This window comes from Echinops telfairi, unplaced genomic scaffold (genome assembly GCF_000313985.2).
Source record: "Echinops telfairi isolate 266 unplaced genomic scaffold, ASM31398v2 ScPeMD7_7469;HRSCAF=8507_1, whole genome shotgun sequence".
Classification (NCBI taxonomy): Eukaryota; Metazoa; Chordata; class Mammalia; order Afrosoricida; family Tenrecidae; genus Echinops; species Echinops telfairi.
The window spans coordinates 33,531,648-33,549,385 of record NW_022111373.1 but is presented as its reverse complement, the minus strand read 5'-3'; the positions used below and the strand labels follow the sequence as shown (position 1 = coordinate 33,549,385).

Genomic DNA, 17,738 nt, shown 5'->3' with positions numbered 1-17,738 from the left:
CACGCCCCCCACTTAGCGAAGAACACAGTATGGAGAACCTTCTTTGTCGTTTCTTGGCAGATATGGATATTTGACGGTCCTGCAGGTGAAGGTCGACTGTTGAGATTCAGGATGGGACATAGTGCTCCTCTTACCAAAATTCGATATTATGGACAAAATGGACAGCAGATTCTTAGCGCAAGTAAGTTCTTTTATGCTGTTAGTATTTCTTACATGTTGGGTGCTCAGTAGTTTATTAGATTTTATATTTACACCATTTTAGATTCAGATGTTCATTTGAGTGGAACTAAGCATTTATCTTTGGGTTTTACTTGTTTGGAGTACTGGAAGTATGTAGATGATATTACCTTCATCTGGTATGGCATACCCTTGAGAATTGTCAGATGCTGAAAATGTAGTCATTGTATCTTCCACTTATAATTCATTGAAAATCATTATTATTTAATCCCTTCTTAGTAGATGTTATTGCGTGCCCACTTCAAGTAGCTTCTAGTTCTTTCTTTTAAACTCCCACTCAGTAACTTAGCACTTTTCATATAACCTATGTTCTGTGATTCAAGCAACCACTGTTTTTGATGAAGCTTATTCCGGAATTTTCTCTGTATATCAACAGGTCAAGATGGAACTCTTCAGTCGTTTTCCACGATACATGAAAAATTTAACAAAAGCTTAGGACATGGTAGGTCATGTACAGGATTTGGGGCGAGGACGTCTGTTGGTCACTAAAGGTCACTAAAGATACATTCTAAGATCCTCTGAGAAAATGGGAGGAAGTTTTACCTCTAAATTGTCTGGATGTAATTTGAGTAAAATAAAAACTGCATAAAAATTAGGTTAGTGAGAGTTGTTTTGGTATTTGCTGAGGTGCTGCTGTAAGCTTATTAACTGTAGACAACTGCTCTAGGTGGTGGAAACATTCTGTTGTCAGCCAAGAGCAGTGATGGTGACTGAACTTGAGCCATCTGTGGAATGCAGAATTTTAAAGAATAAAGGGAGATTAGAACACCAAAGCGGTGTCTGATCACTGTGCTGTAACGGACTCATTGTATTCACTTTCCAGTCACACGATTTTCAGCTTGACGAGCTTACAACATTTTTTTAAAAGGTTAAGTTTTTTAAAAAATGAATTATTCTTTTAAAGTGGCCATCCTGACATGCTTCCAGATGACTTTCAGGATTTTTTTTTCTTTGATTAGAGAGAGAGATATTTTAAAGAATCTTTTCATGTTGGAATCCTTATTTGAGGGTTCTTACGTTTTGTTTGTGGTCTTCAGTGAAGTTCTTATATCTTCTTACTGTAGGTTCTGCATATTGAGATTTTTTTCAGTGGCACTATGCAAATAGAGATTATGAATGTATTATTTACTTCATTTTAGAGTTCTTACTGGATATTCCTGCTGTGTAGGGAACTTAATGACTTCTTTATACTAGCTTTGTATCTGGCCTCAGTTAAGCTGTTATGACCAATAGTAATTAGTTGATTTTCTTGATTGTCATGACTACATTACAGTGTGTCACTTTCAAATAATGAAAGTTAATTTTTTTTTCATTATTATAATTTATTTATTTATTTCCTTTTTTACATTTTATTAGGGGCTCATACAACTGTTATCCCAATTCATACACACATCAATTGTGTAAAGCGCATTTGTACATCGTTTCTCATAAGAAAGTTAATTTTTGTAAACTATTTTTACTTCATTTTCTTTTCTGATCATTTAGACTAAACTTCACCAATGATTATAGTGGTAATAATAGTTTTTGTTCATGGCTACTGTGATAATGAATAGTTTTCCTTTCATGTGTCATTTTTATCAAGAAAGTTTCCCCTTTTCTCCAACCCCCAGGATTAATTAATAAAAAAAGAGTCAAACGGAAAGGACTTCAGAATACCATGTCAGTTAGACTTCCCCCTATAACAAAGTTTGCTGCGGGTGAGTCCGTTCATCCTGTGTTTTGAGAAATTCTGCTCTGTCATTTATTTCCTATGTTATACTGTTTCACTTCTTCCATTTCAAAAGGGGCCCCAGTACGTGCTGATCTCAGTGAAGACTGAAAACGAGTGACGTAGAATGTATACTCGCTCTCATAGTTTCAGGGCTTGTTCTCATTTCATGGTCTTTGTTACAGACTGTCATGCCTGATGTAATTAATTGAAGTCATTGATGTAGAAAGATGAAATGGAAGAGCAAACCATGATAACTTAAAGCTCTTCTAATGTAATCAAGAGCTAAAAAGAGGCAATTTAAAGGAAAATGTAGATAAATCATGCAGATTGAAAACTATCAGAAAATTTTCTGTTTCATGGTTACTTTAACAACCTTTTCATTGATATTTCTTAATTTTAACCTTGACCTCTCTTCTGTCTGTGTGCTTTCTTACAACGTGGATTTTTATAATTGCATATCTGATCATGTCACTCTTCTGATAAGAAGTTTTCAGCAGCTGCTTAGCTTTTAGGGTGAAGTCCCTGTTCCTTAACACGGCTTTCAAGGCGTTTTGTAACGCAGCCCATGTTGCCTTGCACTTTCCTACCCTTCTCAAGATGATATGTTACTTGCTGTGCTAAATTTTGCTCAGTTAGTCTGGAGCACTTGATTAACATATCTTCTCATATCTTCAAATCAGTATTTCTTCTATGATTGGACGCTCCATTGATCCCAGTGACCTGCTTATTTTACCATTAGAGCAAAATGCAATATAGATGCTCAGTAAATAACAGGTTAATGAATGAGGTAGTGAAAAGCAAGTTGATTTGGGGTTTTAATTGTTTTAGAGGAAGCTCGTGAGAGTGAGTGGGACGGTGTCATTGCTTGCCATCAAGGGAAGCTGTCTTGCTCAACCTGGAATTATCAGAGATCTACAATAGGCACTTACTTTCTCAAGCCTAAAGAGTTAAAGACAGATGACGTAATTGCAACAGTAAGTGAACTTTTTTAAAAGGACTTTTTCTCCTTCAGTACTATTCTATGGTGTTGTAATAACTCAAGTATGCTTGTGATAGAACATAGTTGTACACTTTGAAATCATCCCATAATGGTGTTTGATTTTCTAGCTTCTAAAAAAAGTCACATTTTAAGTTGAAATGAACTTTTACTTAACTATACTACTTTATTAATTTATCTGGTTACATTAATTTTCTAATTAATTCAGGATTACTCAGTGTACACGTTAAAGATGATTTCAGCATTTGTTTTTATACTTTCTTATTTGAGTTATGTTGCATAAAGCACTATACCTAATGAATGTGGATCTTAGGTCTTGTATCTTTTTTTTGTCTTGATGTATTTAGCTAAATCTGTAATTCACAAAATTTATCTATCCCCTTTATCTCTAGTGTCTTTTATTTCTCTTTTGTCTCTAATGTATTTCACATTAGAAATTCTGATTGAGTTCTGTCTGAACTAGTTTTTAATATAACTTCAAAATGCCGATATTTACTTACAAGTTCTTACTCTTGAAATTTATTTTTGTCCTCTTTTTTTGAGTATCTAAGGTACCCCTCGAAAGTTTGGTGGTTTATACCCACCATTCACTTCAAGGAATAAAAATGGACAACCTAATTCTATTTAGATCAGTGGTTCTCAACCTTCCTAATGCCGCGACCCTTTAATACAATTCCTCATGTTGTGGTGACCCCCAACTATAAAATTATTTTCGTTGCTACTGCATAACTGTAATTTTGCTACTGTTATGAATTGGACGACCCCTGTGAAGGGGTCATTCAATCCCCTAAAGAGATTGCGATCCACAGGTTGAGAACCGCTGCTTTAGATTTACAGCCTCAGAAACCCTTTGGAGCAGTTCTATGTCCTGTAGGATTTCTGGGAGTCAGAATTAACTCAATGGGAATGGGTTTAAGTCTGCTGCTTATTTTTGTCTTGCGTCATTTGTGTTTAAATTTATTGTACTCTGTTTCGTAGGCAGTGGATATAACATCCTGTGGCAACTTTGCTGTGATTGGACTCTCTTCAGGATCTGTAGATGTTTATAACATGCAGTCTGGTATACATCGAGGCGCTTTCGGCAAGGAGCAAGGTATTGAAGTCGCCCTTCTTTTAAATGCCAAGACAGATAAAAGGATAATAATATTTATCGTTCACTTCGATTGGTAGCTACTACAATAACACTTATTGTAAACCCTGTGTTGGAATACAGGTGGTCCCTAATTTATAATGTAGTAGAATTAAAATTCACTACACTGACAATTGATTATTCTTTGTTTTTGACATCTTATCATTATTAGTTTGTGCTAAATACTCTGTTGCGCTAACAGTTTACCCCTGTCATTCTCATATGTTCACTCATAGATGTTGGAAGTGTGGATATGTAAATATATTAATAATGAAAGGCAATTAAAAGGTTTTTAAAAGGTGGGATGGAGAGAGCAGTATTTGAACTGACTTACAGTGGAGTCGTCAGAATGGCAGCCCGTTGTAAGCTGGGCAGTCCCCACACTCAGAGTAAAATAAAAAATACGTCAGAGAAAAGTAGATATCATGCAAGCTAAGTTGTTTTCTTCTTGCTTTCATCTGGAAAATCTTACAGGAATGTTGTTCCTGGTATCAACCTGATAAATGCTCTGGTGATTGATTACCTGAGCATATACTATTTAAGACTATCTACTTCAATTCTCTGGAATAATTCCAAGGCTTTAGAAGATAAAATAATGGGAGCTTAGCTGTTTGGAAAAATGAATTAACCTTTAACATTCAAAGAGGCACCACCAATTTAATTTTTCTTTTCTCTTAACATATCTTTTAAAGCTCATCATGGATCTGTTAGAGGTGTTGCAGTGGATGGATTAAACCAGTTGACAATTACAGCTGGTAGTGAAGGATTACTCAAATTCTGGAACTTTAAAAACAAAGTTTTAATCCATTCTGTGAAGCTCGATTCATCTCCAAACATGATACTGCTACATAGGGACAGGTAAAAAAAACAAACAAACAAAATTAATAGTAATGATGAGATTTTTCTCCTTGATATATTAAGTAAAAATGTTTGATTTAAATATACAACATAATTTACCAAATGGGGAAAATATCAAACTGCTTTAGTAAAGAATAGTGTATTGCATGTTTTCCCCAAAAGTAAATTTAGCAAAATTAAAGTGTATGTAAAATTGAGTTCAGAAATTGTTTGTTTATTAAAACTTGTGCATTTCTTTTGCTAGTGGCATTCTGGGACTTGCCTTAGATGATTTCTCCATCAGTGTCCTGGACATTGAAACTAGGAAAGTGGTCAGAGAGTTTTCCGGACATCAAGGGCAAATAAATGACATGGTAAAGCAAGCTGTAGATAAGTAAAACTGTTTATTTTTAACTTTATTTGGGTTTAACCTGCTTAAATTATATCTTATCCTTTAATAGTTGTACATATGTCATTTACAAGGGTAAGTCAACAGCATTGATATAAAATCAAAGTAAAATTTTCCATTAAACAAAATTTCAAAACATGAAGCTCTGATTTCCCAGCAGATCTTCAATTTAGGGCTATATACGTTTTTTTAATAAATTGGTCTATTTACTTTTAAAGGCAGTTTCCATTTCTTTAACCCTTCTGCAGAGGTGTACTGGTGTTGATGAGGATTATGAGTTGGGCAGCTAACTGTAAGGTCAGCAGTTCAAAGCCACCAGCCACTGCTCAAGAGAAACATGAGGCTTCCTGCTTCTGTAAAGAGTTAAAGTGCGTTAATCTGGTTTCATCAGATTAACGCACAGAGCCAGTTTTGCTCTGCATTTTAGAGTCACTGTGAGTTAGAAACGACTTGATAGGGTCTTCTTTTTTTTGTACCTGTCCCCTAAATTCTACACTCTTGAATTTAGACCAGTCAGAATGGCAGTTCTGGCTGAGGGACTGTTTTTAATGTGCTCTGAGTTTGAAGAAGCAAAAGAGGTTTTAAGGGGCACGATCAGGATTATAGGGTGGATGAGTTAAGGTTTCCTAAAGAAATTTTCGTAGGACAGCCCTTGAAGAATGAACAAGTGCATTGTTGTAAGAAAAATTTCTCAGTGCAAGTTTGCTGTCCTTTTCCACACCAATACAGTTTTCCATTTTCTAAACAAGTCTTCATGATCGTCCTGTGTTGTTTGATCAGGATTATCCCCTTATTACCCTCTAACAGGTCATTGTTACCTTCTCAGTTGACTTACTCTGCGTTGAGTATTGGAAACCACTGTTTTGATTAGACTTTTTGGCTACAGCCACCCACTGATCACAGATATTTAAACACATCATGTGTGTATATGAAATAAAATTCTACTGACTAACCTTTATATTATTTTACCATACATGAGTTGCAGGCCAACTTAACAAATGAAAGATTTTTAAGGGAAATTTAGATTTTTAAGGAATTTAATATTTCTCGGGAAGCTGGTTTCATCAGATTAACAGTAGGAATCCTGGACTTTGTATTTTTCTTTTAAACTCCAAACGAGACTCACATATTCATTCTATTTTGGAAAATGAATGGCCCATTGATACCTAAATAAGTAATCTTTTGCTTAGATATGCTGAGGGAAATTTTTATCTTGCATACATAATGTAATAGATTATGAACCTGGAATATCCATACTTGATTTACTCTAATTTGGTATTATTTCTTGAGACTGTATATCTTAACTTCAAATGAATTAAATGAGAACCTATATGTTAGTGTGCTGGGTTATTATAGTGAGATATATGATATGGCACATACGGTTTTAAAGGTATATGCCACATTAAAAAATCTTGAAATTTATTACTTGAGAATTAGATTTTAAAAATAAAAAAATAAAAATAAATTTCTATAGCAAATCCAGTAGCTACATTCATTTATTAGCCCTTACTGTAAACCAGAATTGTGCTGAACATACCCTGTTCCTTAAAATGAACTAAAAAAATTGCATTGTTCTGCAGATTAGTATTGACAAAATTACCCATCAGCAGTATTTGTTGTGGTAGCATCTGAAAATATGTGGGTGGGCGTGGTGTATTGTGAAGAAGTGGCATTTTTTCAAAACATCTGTCAGTATCAACTTGCTCTTTCTACTTTTGTCCTTTTTATACTTTCAACCTGTGTGTCTTGAGTATGATCACAAACATTACTCTTGGTCAGTTAAATCTATTGTTTATAGCATCATCCTCTCAATCATTTTCCCCCATCCTTCATTGCTGTACCATCCTTCAGTAAATTCAACTTTTAGTACCTTGAGGATGGAATTTTCACAATACAGATTTCAGCCTGGCGAACAAATTAAATGTTCACATACCCCTAAACGGATGATCTTAATCCCTGTGGTGTGTTTAGACCATAGGTTCCCAAATTTATTTGGCCTCTCACCCCTTTTCAGGAAAAAAGAAATTAATGGAGTACCCCCTAACAATTAAAAATTGTTTATCCTGTAGTCCGTGCTCCGCGATAAAGTGTAGGTATCAGCTTTTACAGCCTCCCTGTATCATTCCAGTGGCCCCCCAAGGGGCAGTATCACCCACTCTGGGAAACTGCTATATACTCTTAGATAAACAGTCTACGACCATGATATACCTTAGCGGCTTGGTGTTTATTTCACATGTGACCTCATCTAAGCCTCGTAGCTTAGATGCTGTAGGCAAGGTGAGCTGTTTACCCATATATATATATATATATATAAATAGGACTTTGTAGATATATGCCTGAATCTGTAAATAAGAGAAGAAATGTCTAAATTAGTAACTTTAATATTGACAATTTTTTTTCTGCCCTCAAAATCATAATGGTTTGAGTCAGTTCTTAGAAAGTCAATGTAATTATATACAATGTAATTACACCAAGGGAACTTTGCTTTTGGTACTTTCACAAATACATTAAAATTAGTCTTATAACTTCTAATTCAGTATTTTCAGAATAGGATTTTTAATGTTTAAACTTTGTAGTGGAATATTATTGGCTTGTTGTCTCAAACAAAAATGATTATGGGATACAAATTAAAAATTGACACGATAATCTTACTTTTTAACATTAACAGTTTAGGTTAAATCTTAATCCTCATCCAAATTTTCATCAGTGTTATGTAAGACGTCTATATACCACCACCCTCCATAAAGCAATCTAAATTATTTTCATTCAGATTTCTTAGTTTTTCATAAGTGTATCTTTTTATATCTTGCATTCTTTAGTCTGTACTTAACATATAAAACTATTTGTGCATTTATCTATTACTTATTAATTTCAAGGCTTTCAGTCCTGATGGTCGTTGGTTAATAAGTGCATCGATGGATTGCTCTATTAGGACTTGGGATCTTCCATCTGGATGGTGAGTTTATTTTTAAATCTCCAGCCTCTTTCAGAAAGTTTCTTAGTATCTTTGCATATGTTTTTCTTTTCATCTGTAGTTAATGGATTATTTATTTTTCCTTTGTAAAATTTATATTGTTATTAAGAATATGCACAGTAAAATGTACACTAATGATCTCAACAGGTACAGTTCAGTGACGTTGATTCTAATTTTCACCCTTCTTTTTTGAGATATTACACCATCATTAGCATGAATTCACTGCCCTCTAAATTGCTCTTGTCTATTTGATTCCATATAGATAAGTTTTAAAAGACTGTAATGCTCAAGGCAGACCATTTTTTATTATTTAAGCTAAACTATTGTTTAGTTTTTGAAAGAACTTCAGAGGGTGTTCTTGATTTAATGTTTGAAAGTTATGTTATTTGAATATGAGTCTACGTGAAGGCTTTCCTAACCTCGCTGTATTTTGTTCTTAGAATGGTTTTCATTTCTAAACAGTATGGGATATTGCTTTAAAAGGTGATAGCTTGAACACATACCACCTCTCTTTATTTTCTGTGCTTGTAAAACAGATGTCAAAGTGAGTTGCCTAAACTTACGAAAGCTCATTTAGCATTTTTGATGCTCCCAACTCCAAAATAGAACTCAGACATTAGAATCCTAAATTTATTTAAAAGGTCAATCACCACCACTTCTTTTTCATATATTATGACTCCTTCAGCAAAATTTTACTTACTGAAGAAGGAAGTCATAATATGTTAAAAAAAAAAAAGCAGCAGCTGTATTTTGGCAGAGATGCCAGAGGTTCAGGATGTATTAAGAGGATGTGGAACAATGGATTTCATTGCTGATGTCAGATGGAACTTGGCTCAAAACATAGAATACCAAAACAATGTTTACTTTTGTTTTCCTGATTATGTCAAGGCATTTCAACTGTGTATAATAGCAAACTATGGATATAGAGTTGAGAAAAGAGGAAATTCCAGATACTTCATTTTGCTCACGCAAAACCTGTTCTTTGATCAAGAGGCAGTTGTGCAAACGGAACAAGGGAATGCTACATGGTTTAAAATCAGGAAAAGTATGCCTCTTGCCATACTTGTTCAGTCCAATATGTGTATGATGAACAAATAATCACAAAGCTATATTGTATGAAAAGGAATGGAGCTGGCTTATTAATAACCTGTTAGTACATAGATGATCCAACCTTGCTCAAAATGAGGAGGACTTGAAGTACTTGCTGATAAAAGATCAAGAATTATAGCCCTTAGTATGGACTACAACTCAATGTAAATAAGACCAAAAGCCTCACAAGTGGACCAATGGCAAATATCATGATAAATGAAGAAAAGGTTGAAGTTGGCAAGAATTTTGTCATAGTTGGATCCACAATCAGTGCTCATGGAAGCAAGAATCAAGACATAAAAAGACCTGTCTCTGGTAAATCTCCACAGGACCTCTTTAGAGTATTGAGCAGGAAGCTTGTTCCTTTGAGGACAAAGGTGTGCCTGACCCAAGCCATGATACATTTTGCCCTATATGCATATGAAAATTGGACTTTAAGGAAGACAGAAGAAGAATTGATGCATTTGAAAGTACCTAGGACTACCAAAAGGACAAATAAATCAGTGTTGGAAGAATTATGATCAGAGTGCTCCTTAGAGGCAAGGATGATGGCAAGACTTGGTCTCAGTATTTTGGTCAAGTTGTCAGGAGAGATCAGTCCCTGGAGCAGACATAATGCTTCGTAAAGTAGACGGGCAGCAAAAGGGAGGAAGACCCTCAATGAGGTAGAATGAAACAGTGCCAGCAGCAATGCACTTAAACATAGGAACAAGCGTGATGAGGATGGTGCAGGACTGGATAGTGCTTCAGTCTTTGTGCATAAGGTCCCTGTGGGTCGGAACCAGCTGGATGGAACCTTACTTACAACAATGACTTCTTAGCCTCTTGCAGAAGTCTTAGGTACATTCAAATGGCGAAAATGTGCTTGGAGAAAACCTAGCATCTTAGAATTCTGTTTTATAGGTTGTGCTTTTATAGCAGAACTTGAACACATTACATAATTTTGCAAAACGTGTGTGGTTTTGTTAAAGATTTATGTTAGAACCCATTTCTAAATCATATCACTTAGATTGCAATTGCTTAGCTAGAGTCTGAAAGTGTGGTATTAATATCAAAGCATTTAATTTAGCAAGAACACACCATGAAGAAAGAGCTCAGTGAGAAAAGGGAGGGTGGTGTTTTCATCCTCTTCAATATTTCTACATTAAACTCTGCCCAACTCATTTCCTCTTGCTTTCTCAGGAATGGGATAAGCTCGTATGTGAAAGCAGTTTGACCTTTAGAAAGGAAAAACCCTTATGTCATCATTCCCTTCAAATTTGCTATAGGAATGGTGTACACCTGTCTGTGAGCACCGTGTATTTAGAATATGCACAGCAAAAGTAGTATTGCTAATGGGTGTAGCTTTTTAAGTAGGAACTTTTGTCCACAGGTGTGTCTCATTTTCAAACATAAGATAAAAAACGAGTCCATGGTCTATTCTTATGCTCTAGCATCAAAAAGTTCATCCAGCATTGCACATTCTTAATTAAAAAAGAGAAAAGCTTTCAAGGACGCCATTGCAATGTTGGTGGTCTGTTCTGTCTTGGCCTTTAGCTGTTTTATAGAAATGAGCATTGAAGTTGTGCAAAGAATAAGAATTGCCATAATGCCCTTTTTATTTTGCTAAGAGTTCTAAGTCAGCTTAGGTAGAAGGGCTCTGTCAATCAATGTTCAGTAGTACTAAATTTGCAAAGTACTTTTGTTTTTAAATGGCAGCTTAACTTTGGAATGAAAATTAGGATCTGAAAGTAGCATTCAAGACCACTAACCTTTGACTCAGCATGAACCGTTTTGCTGAATTTCTTATTTCATAGTAACGTTGAAGAAGTTTCAACTCTAGTGTCTTTACCACTAAACTAACATTTACTATGCCTGCTAGGCAATTTATTTGCTTTAATTTAAAGGTGTAGGTACTATTACTGTTTCTATTTCATTTTTACAAAAATGAAATGGCGACTCGGAGGTTTAATGATTTCCCCAGAAATAAGCATCAGAAAAAGAAATGCCTTCTCAATAGTTGTGGTACTTCTCTTGTATACTAAGGATGTGTACTTAGTAGATACTCTAGCGTACTAAAGATGGATTGATTTTCTTGAGTAATAGTAAAAACTTAGGTTATGCAAACTAAGTAAATTTAGATAATGTCCCTATGGCCAAAAAACCAACTCTGTCCTTAGTGTAGGAGTGTTGGTAGTGTAGTGAGTTATGAGTTGGGCTGCTAACCTTAAGGTCAGCAGTTCAAAACCATTAACCGCTGAAGATGGCGCTCTCTGTACCCTCAGTTACAGGCTCAGAAATCCACAAGACCAGTTTCATCCTGTCCTGTAGGATCACTTTGAGTTGTAATCGACTTAATTGCAGTGAGTTTGAATTTGAATCCTTTGAGTATTGGAAGTACTAATTTAAATCAAGAGTATTGGCGAAATTATATGAGGACCAGAGTAAAATAACTTACATTTTTCCCATTTATGAGTTGTATATTATTAGGATAGACATTTATCAAAGATTGTAGGTAGCTGTTGACCTTTTCCATTTTCTTCCCTTTATTTAAATTTGATTAGAATGGAAACCTTTGGAAATTCCTAGTTCTTTCATCAGTAGGCAGTTGCATCATTTATTTACTATCTTAAATATGTGAAGAATGAGCATGCTCACCTCGTACTTGGAAAGTGAAACTGAGTAAGCCTTTGGGTGTGGTAACATTCAGGTGTACCCATCTGAATGAAGATCTGCTCATCTAAAGAAAGATACGTGGGTGCTAGACTCTCTCCCTTAATGTTTTTTAAACGTTCTTAAGTGCTATTACCCTCACCCCCACCAACCCCTATTTGTAGAATATTCAGGACAAAGTAGAATTTTTATAATTCCTGAATTTATGTGCCATTCTTCTACCACTATTGCCCTTTTGTTATTGCTAGCGTTTTTTTGTTGTTGTTTTGGGGTTTTTTGTTTTGTTTTTGTTTTTAATGTATTTGGAACTTTAGGTTGAATTCCTTGGGGAATAAGAAACATAAAAGTTAAATATTTAATTAAATAAAAATTAAATTACAAGAATTTTACATTTTGTTTCAGTCACACCCTGCCCTGCTTTCTGAGGACCTTTAAGTGAAAATAGTAAGAATAAGATATTGCTTTAAAAAAAAAAAGATATTGCTTTTATGCTGGGGCAAAACTTCCCTTTGTTCTGCTTATCAAAGATTCCTGGGGAAGGTAGTTCTCATTTTGAAGATAAAGCATCTGGACACTGCAATTATTCAAAATAATAATAAAAACTTTTAGTAAATGTTTACTGTGTATTCAGTGCTCTGTGCTTGAAAATCTGATCCCTTCTGATGGGAATGTTATTGGTGTTCCTCCTAAAACAGAAAGGAAGTCTACGGGGGCCCATGACATTTTGTGGGCACAGCAGGAGATGGTATGGAATTTCAGGGGCAGGGTTAAGCATGCACAATATGCTTTTTGAGCTAATGTAACAGTGTAAAAATCTGCTGTGTCTGTGGAAACCGCCTTCCGTAATTTGGTGTTTTAACATAATGGAAGGCCAGTCTACCCACACACAGCAGCTGTGGAAATAAAGTTGCTCAGTGTATTTGACAAAAGAATTATAGTATCTAGTAAAGGAAGGTTGCCATTGAAAATGTTATAGTTCCATTTCACATGTTTAAACTTTTGATAAGCAAATATTGATCATAATGAAGAATTAGTAAAATCTGAATTTATCTTGTTTTGGGTTGAATATGTGCAGATTGGGATAAAGATATCTTCTGCTCTAGGCTGTTTTAATGCAGTGAATTATAAATAATTTAACATAATCTCTGGCATATAATAGGCACATAGTGAATGCTTTCTTTTCCAAAGAGAAGCCATTCTTTTGAGTTTTTAAGCAGAAATCTGACTGGTTTTTCTCTATAACTGATGGGCCCATATTTTTGCATTTAACCCCACAGAGCTATTGCTTGTGTGCATGTATGTGCATAGCATATGTAGGAAATTGAGGGAGATTTGCAATTTGAGGAGAAAAAAAACATATCCTATGAGTTCGCTAGAAATACAGCAAGCAGCAGCCTTTGTCTTAAGCACACTTGGGTATGTTTTCGTTTCCAATGCTTTTAATTTTGGTCTTTCTATCTTTCATTGATTAATCTTTGCATTGTTAATGGTTTTCTCAGCGATCGAAATAAATTGTTTCCTGAAAGCTTAAAAAGTCACTGCCACTGGAGTGTCTTCATTTGCATTTGAACTTATCAGAGTGTAGTACATGAATCACCTGTGTGGGTGTCCCCTAGATGCGTCCATGCTGATTGTCTATTTCGTGGTGGTGGTGATTTAACCAGCAGCCATCGGGTTCAGAAGGAGCCCCCGTGGCACAACAGAGATGCACTTCATTGTTAGCCAAAAGGTCAGCAGGTGGAACCTGCAGCTGCTTCTGGGTCACTGTGTTAGACAGGGTTCTCTAGAGAGATAAAACCAAATTGTTGCTAATTTAATATATTTATTTATAAAGATAATTAGATATATAACAAGAAACAAACTGTTAAATCATATGCAGATAAATATATAATACAAGAAATAAACAGTTAAATTATAAAGCACTACAAATGGCTCAGTGCAACTCACGTCCGTGAGAGAGAGAGTTGTGAGAGACTAGCAGTCCTTCAAGTCTAGTCTGCTGCCAGATCTTCCTCTATACAGAGAGAGCTAGGCTATCTCAGCACAGCAGCCAATCAGAAGGCAGGTCACCAACTGCCAGCCAGGTCACCAACTGCCAGTCCCCAGCTCCAGAGATGTCTTAAAGGGACCTTCAACTTACAGCGACACAGTCCACAGGCTAGGCGTCCCACAGGTAGTCTCGCCTTTAAATTGAGGCACAGGACAAGCAAGGCACTGGTCCAATGATCAAAGAGCGAGAGACAAGATAGGCGAGACTCACCAAGCCATTTATCTTTCGCCCTTCAGTTAATCCCACTTGTGTTTATCGGCCAGGCTGGCACAATAAATATCTCAGTCACTGAATTGGAATCCACTCAGTGACAACGGTTTTTTTTTGTTTGTTTTTTTAATATAAAGCAGATTTCTTGGGCACAAATTCTGGCTTGTTTGCTGTCTGCCTTAACCAGGTTTTTAAATGTCTTTGGACCGCAGTCTTCTACCTCACAGGGTTGTAAGGATAAAATTAGTCAAAAGTGCTTGGGATACTTTTAGCATAGTGCCTTAGAAAAACTGTTACCTGCCGTTATTTGTTCTTGGAATTATTTGCTTTATTTGATGTACATCTTGAATTTTAGTAATTTTGTTCTATTTTCCCATGACTATTTTATTGAATTCAGTGAATAAAAAGCTTAAACTCACTGTCATTGAGTTGCCTATGACTCATAGCAACCTTACAGGCCAACGTAGAACTAACTACCTCTGTGGGGTTTGGAGACCAAAAGTCTTGTGTTTCTCCCTCAGCAATAAAGCTATGTAAAAAGCAGTTTGGATAAAAGGCAGTGTACTTTTTTTGAAAGTATTCCTAGGACAGTGATGGCCAAGTATTTCCACTCTTAGCAGCCTGAAGGGCCTTTCCGTTTGCTTGGTGCCAACATCCTGGTTCAAATCTTCATTGCTTGTTAGATGGCTGCTACCCTAATCTCATTGTACTTGCTCAAACACACTTGCATTCTGATGGCAAATATTCTTATGCAGGTGTAATTACACCAGGATCTGCCAAAAAGTGAATAAGGATTTCCCATTGACTGGCAATCAGCTTGATGGCAGTGGGCATAGTTTTGTGGTATTAGGAAAAACAAGCTCATTTGCTTGAACTCTAGACTCACGTGCAGCCTCATGTTTAGTCCCAATCCCAGTAAACTGCACTCCTCACTGGGCCCAGTTGCTTGTCACCTTTGCCTTACCCTGCATATTTTCCTCAGTCAGTAGTGCTTTCTTGACTGTCATCATTCAATGTAAATCCATCCGTTTGAGGATTTGCCCCAAACATTGTGCTCTCCGTTCAAGTTTCCAAGTGGGTATGATCACCTCCCAACCTTTGGACACCCCAGCAACCATTAAAAGTTCTGGAACCAGTTTCCATAAATGGATTAATCACCAAGTCTTTACCTGACAGCCATTTTGTTTTGTTACTTCTATTGCTTTATTATTTCCATTGTAATAACAAGAAGATACCGATCTTAAATATCATCAGAGTTGTACCCCCAAGTTGGAATATCAAAAATTTGGCATTCCAAAAAGAGTGTTTCCTCCCTCTCCCTGTGATTGTCTGTTAAGTATTCTGTCTTTCTCATTGAGACGTAGGTTGGTCTCACATAGTAACGTAGTTGACAGAACTTTGGTGTTAGTGATGACTTGCTGGGATCAATAGTTTGGAAAAGCCACAACAGAAATTAACTGCATCCCTTTTTCTTTTAGCAAAAACATTTTGGGTAAATTTATCTTTTTTGTTTTCTGAAGATTTTAATACTTGAACATCAAAATTCTTGTTACCAGCCTTATAGATTGCTTCTTGGTGGACTCTGCCCCTCTCAATGTTACTATGTCCCCTACTGGAGACTTCTTGGCCACCTCCCATGTGGACCAGCTTGGAATTTATCTATGGTAAGTTCTTTATGAATTGACTTGATGGCAGGGAGTTTTATTTGTAAGTTCTTTCCTACAAGCCTACTGTTTGGGGATCTAGAGGAGCAAGTGGTGAAATTGTCAGAGTGAATGGCTAATGTTGCCTTTAAGGTTTTATTTTATTTGAAAAAAATGAGAGTATCACCCACTTACACAGGTAGTGAATTCATCTTAGATTTATGCTTTGCTGAAATGCATATTCGGAACTGCATGACTTGGATTTTTACAAAGGTCGGTGAACAAATGATAACCGAACTTTTGTAATGGAATTCCCTGTTAAACCTTGGTCTTCCTAATACTACTCTTCACCACATATGACTAACTTTGCCCTACTTTGTCTGCAAAAGGAGCCCTGATGGCATAGTGGTTACAATTTGAGTTGCTAACCATAAGGCCAACAGTTCGAAACCATCGTCTACTCATCAAGAGAAAGACAAGACTTTCTACTCCCATAAAGAGTTAAAGTCTTAGAAATCCACAGGGACAATTTTACCCTGTCGTGTAGAGTCACCCAGAGTTGGGATTGATTGAACAATGAGTTCACTTGTCTGTAAGATAGAAACCAGTTTGGGCAAATTGCTTTCTAAGATATTTGGTTCTATTAGTCTTTATAAACATGTAAAGATATTTTAGGTGAACTTCAAATTCTATGTTGAACCTATGAGACTATCAGTTATAAATAAGCTTGTATACAATTTTCTTGTGATACTATCTATGACAAATCAAGGCATTATCAAATTATTACAATTAGTCTATCTTTGAGGTTGTAACGTATAATGCAGCCAATCTCAAGATTTTGAGGATTACTAACAGTAGCAGTTCCTCTGAGAGGGGGAAAATGCTTTTATTCATTTTTAAAATACTTCTGGCGTTGTTTTGGTTTCTTAGGTCCAATATTTCTCTGTATTCTGTTGTCTCATTGCGGCCACTTCCTACAGATTACATTCCTTCAGCAGTGATGCTTCCTGGCACGTGTCAAACCCAAGGTAATCATAAGATAAAATTGATTTTGAGATGATGTTAACTGAAATACAGTGTAGGCGGCTGTTGCTACTGCAGGCAAAATGTAGTGCGTTCAATCAGTGGTTTTTCTTAATTGATAAGTACTTAAGAGTACCTTCATGAGTTTATGCACAATATAATTGATGTGACATAAGATCAAATAGTAGGCTAATGAAGGAATGTCTTGAGTCCATATGAGAGTAATAGTTAATATGAGAAAATAAGAAAATGAGTTTATGACTATCAAGTGAATGTGTTGTAAAATCCAATGGATCTGGAGTAAATGAAATCGCTTATATAATAAAAAAGTCTCATATTTTGCATAAATTTATACGCTTGAAAATTTTTTTGTTTTAGATGTGGAATTATCAGAAGAAGCCATAGAACCAAGTGATGAAATGATAGTTTATGAATCACCAGAACAGTTGAATGAACAATTGGTGACTCTGTCACTCCTCCCTGAATCACGATGGAAAAACCTCCTTAATCTTGATGTTATTAAGGTAATACTGTGATATACTTGGGAGCCTTGTGGTGTCGTGGCTTACACATTTGGCTGCTACCTGCTAGGTCAGCAGTTTGAATCTACCACCCTCTCCTTGGCAGAAAGGCTCTCACCTTTCCTCTCACAAGATTTATACCCCGGAAGCCTTATCCCCTAGGGTTGATAAGAATAAGAATCAACTCAATGCAGTACTTGAGTGTGGTAGCTTAAGGAACCCTGGTGGTGCTGTAGGATAAACTGGGCTGCTACCC

General features: G+C 36.0%; 1 protein-coding gene across 1 annotated transcript in view; it reads left to right on the top strand.

Moving 5' to 3' along the window:
* Positions 1-17,738, top strand: part of WDR36 (WD repeat domain 36) — a 41,305-nt gene that overhangs the window by 11,774 nt on the left and 11,793 nt on the right. Inside the window, exons 9-19 of the mRNA XM_004706586.4 lie at positions 61-181; positions 614-679; positions 1,848-1,934; positions 2,777-2,922; positions 3,924-4,038; positions 4,767-4,932; positions 5,177-5,285; positions 8,197-8,276; positions 15,852-15,959; positions 16,869-16,966; positions 17,340-17,485. Coding sequence (XP_004706643.1) covers positions 61-181; positions 614-679; positions 1,848-1,934; positions 2,777-2,922; positions 3,924-4,038; positions 4,767-4,932; positions 5,177-5,285; positions 8,197-8,276; positions 15,852-15,959; positions 16,869-16,966; positions 17,340-17,485 — 1,242 coding nt within the window. The remainder of the gene's footprint in view (positions 1-60; positions 182-613; positions 680-1,847; positions 1,935-2,776; positions 2,923-3,923; positions 4,039-4,766; positions 4,933-5,176; positions 5,286-8,196; positions 8,277-15,851; positions 15,960-16,868; positions 16,967-17,339; positions 17,486-17,738) is intronic.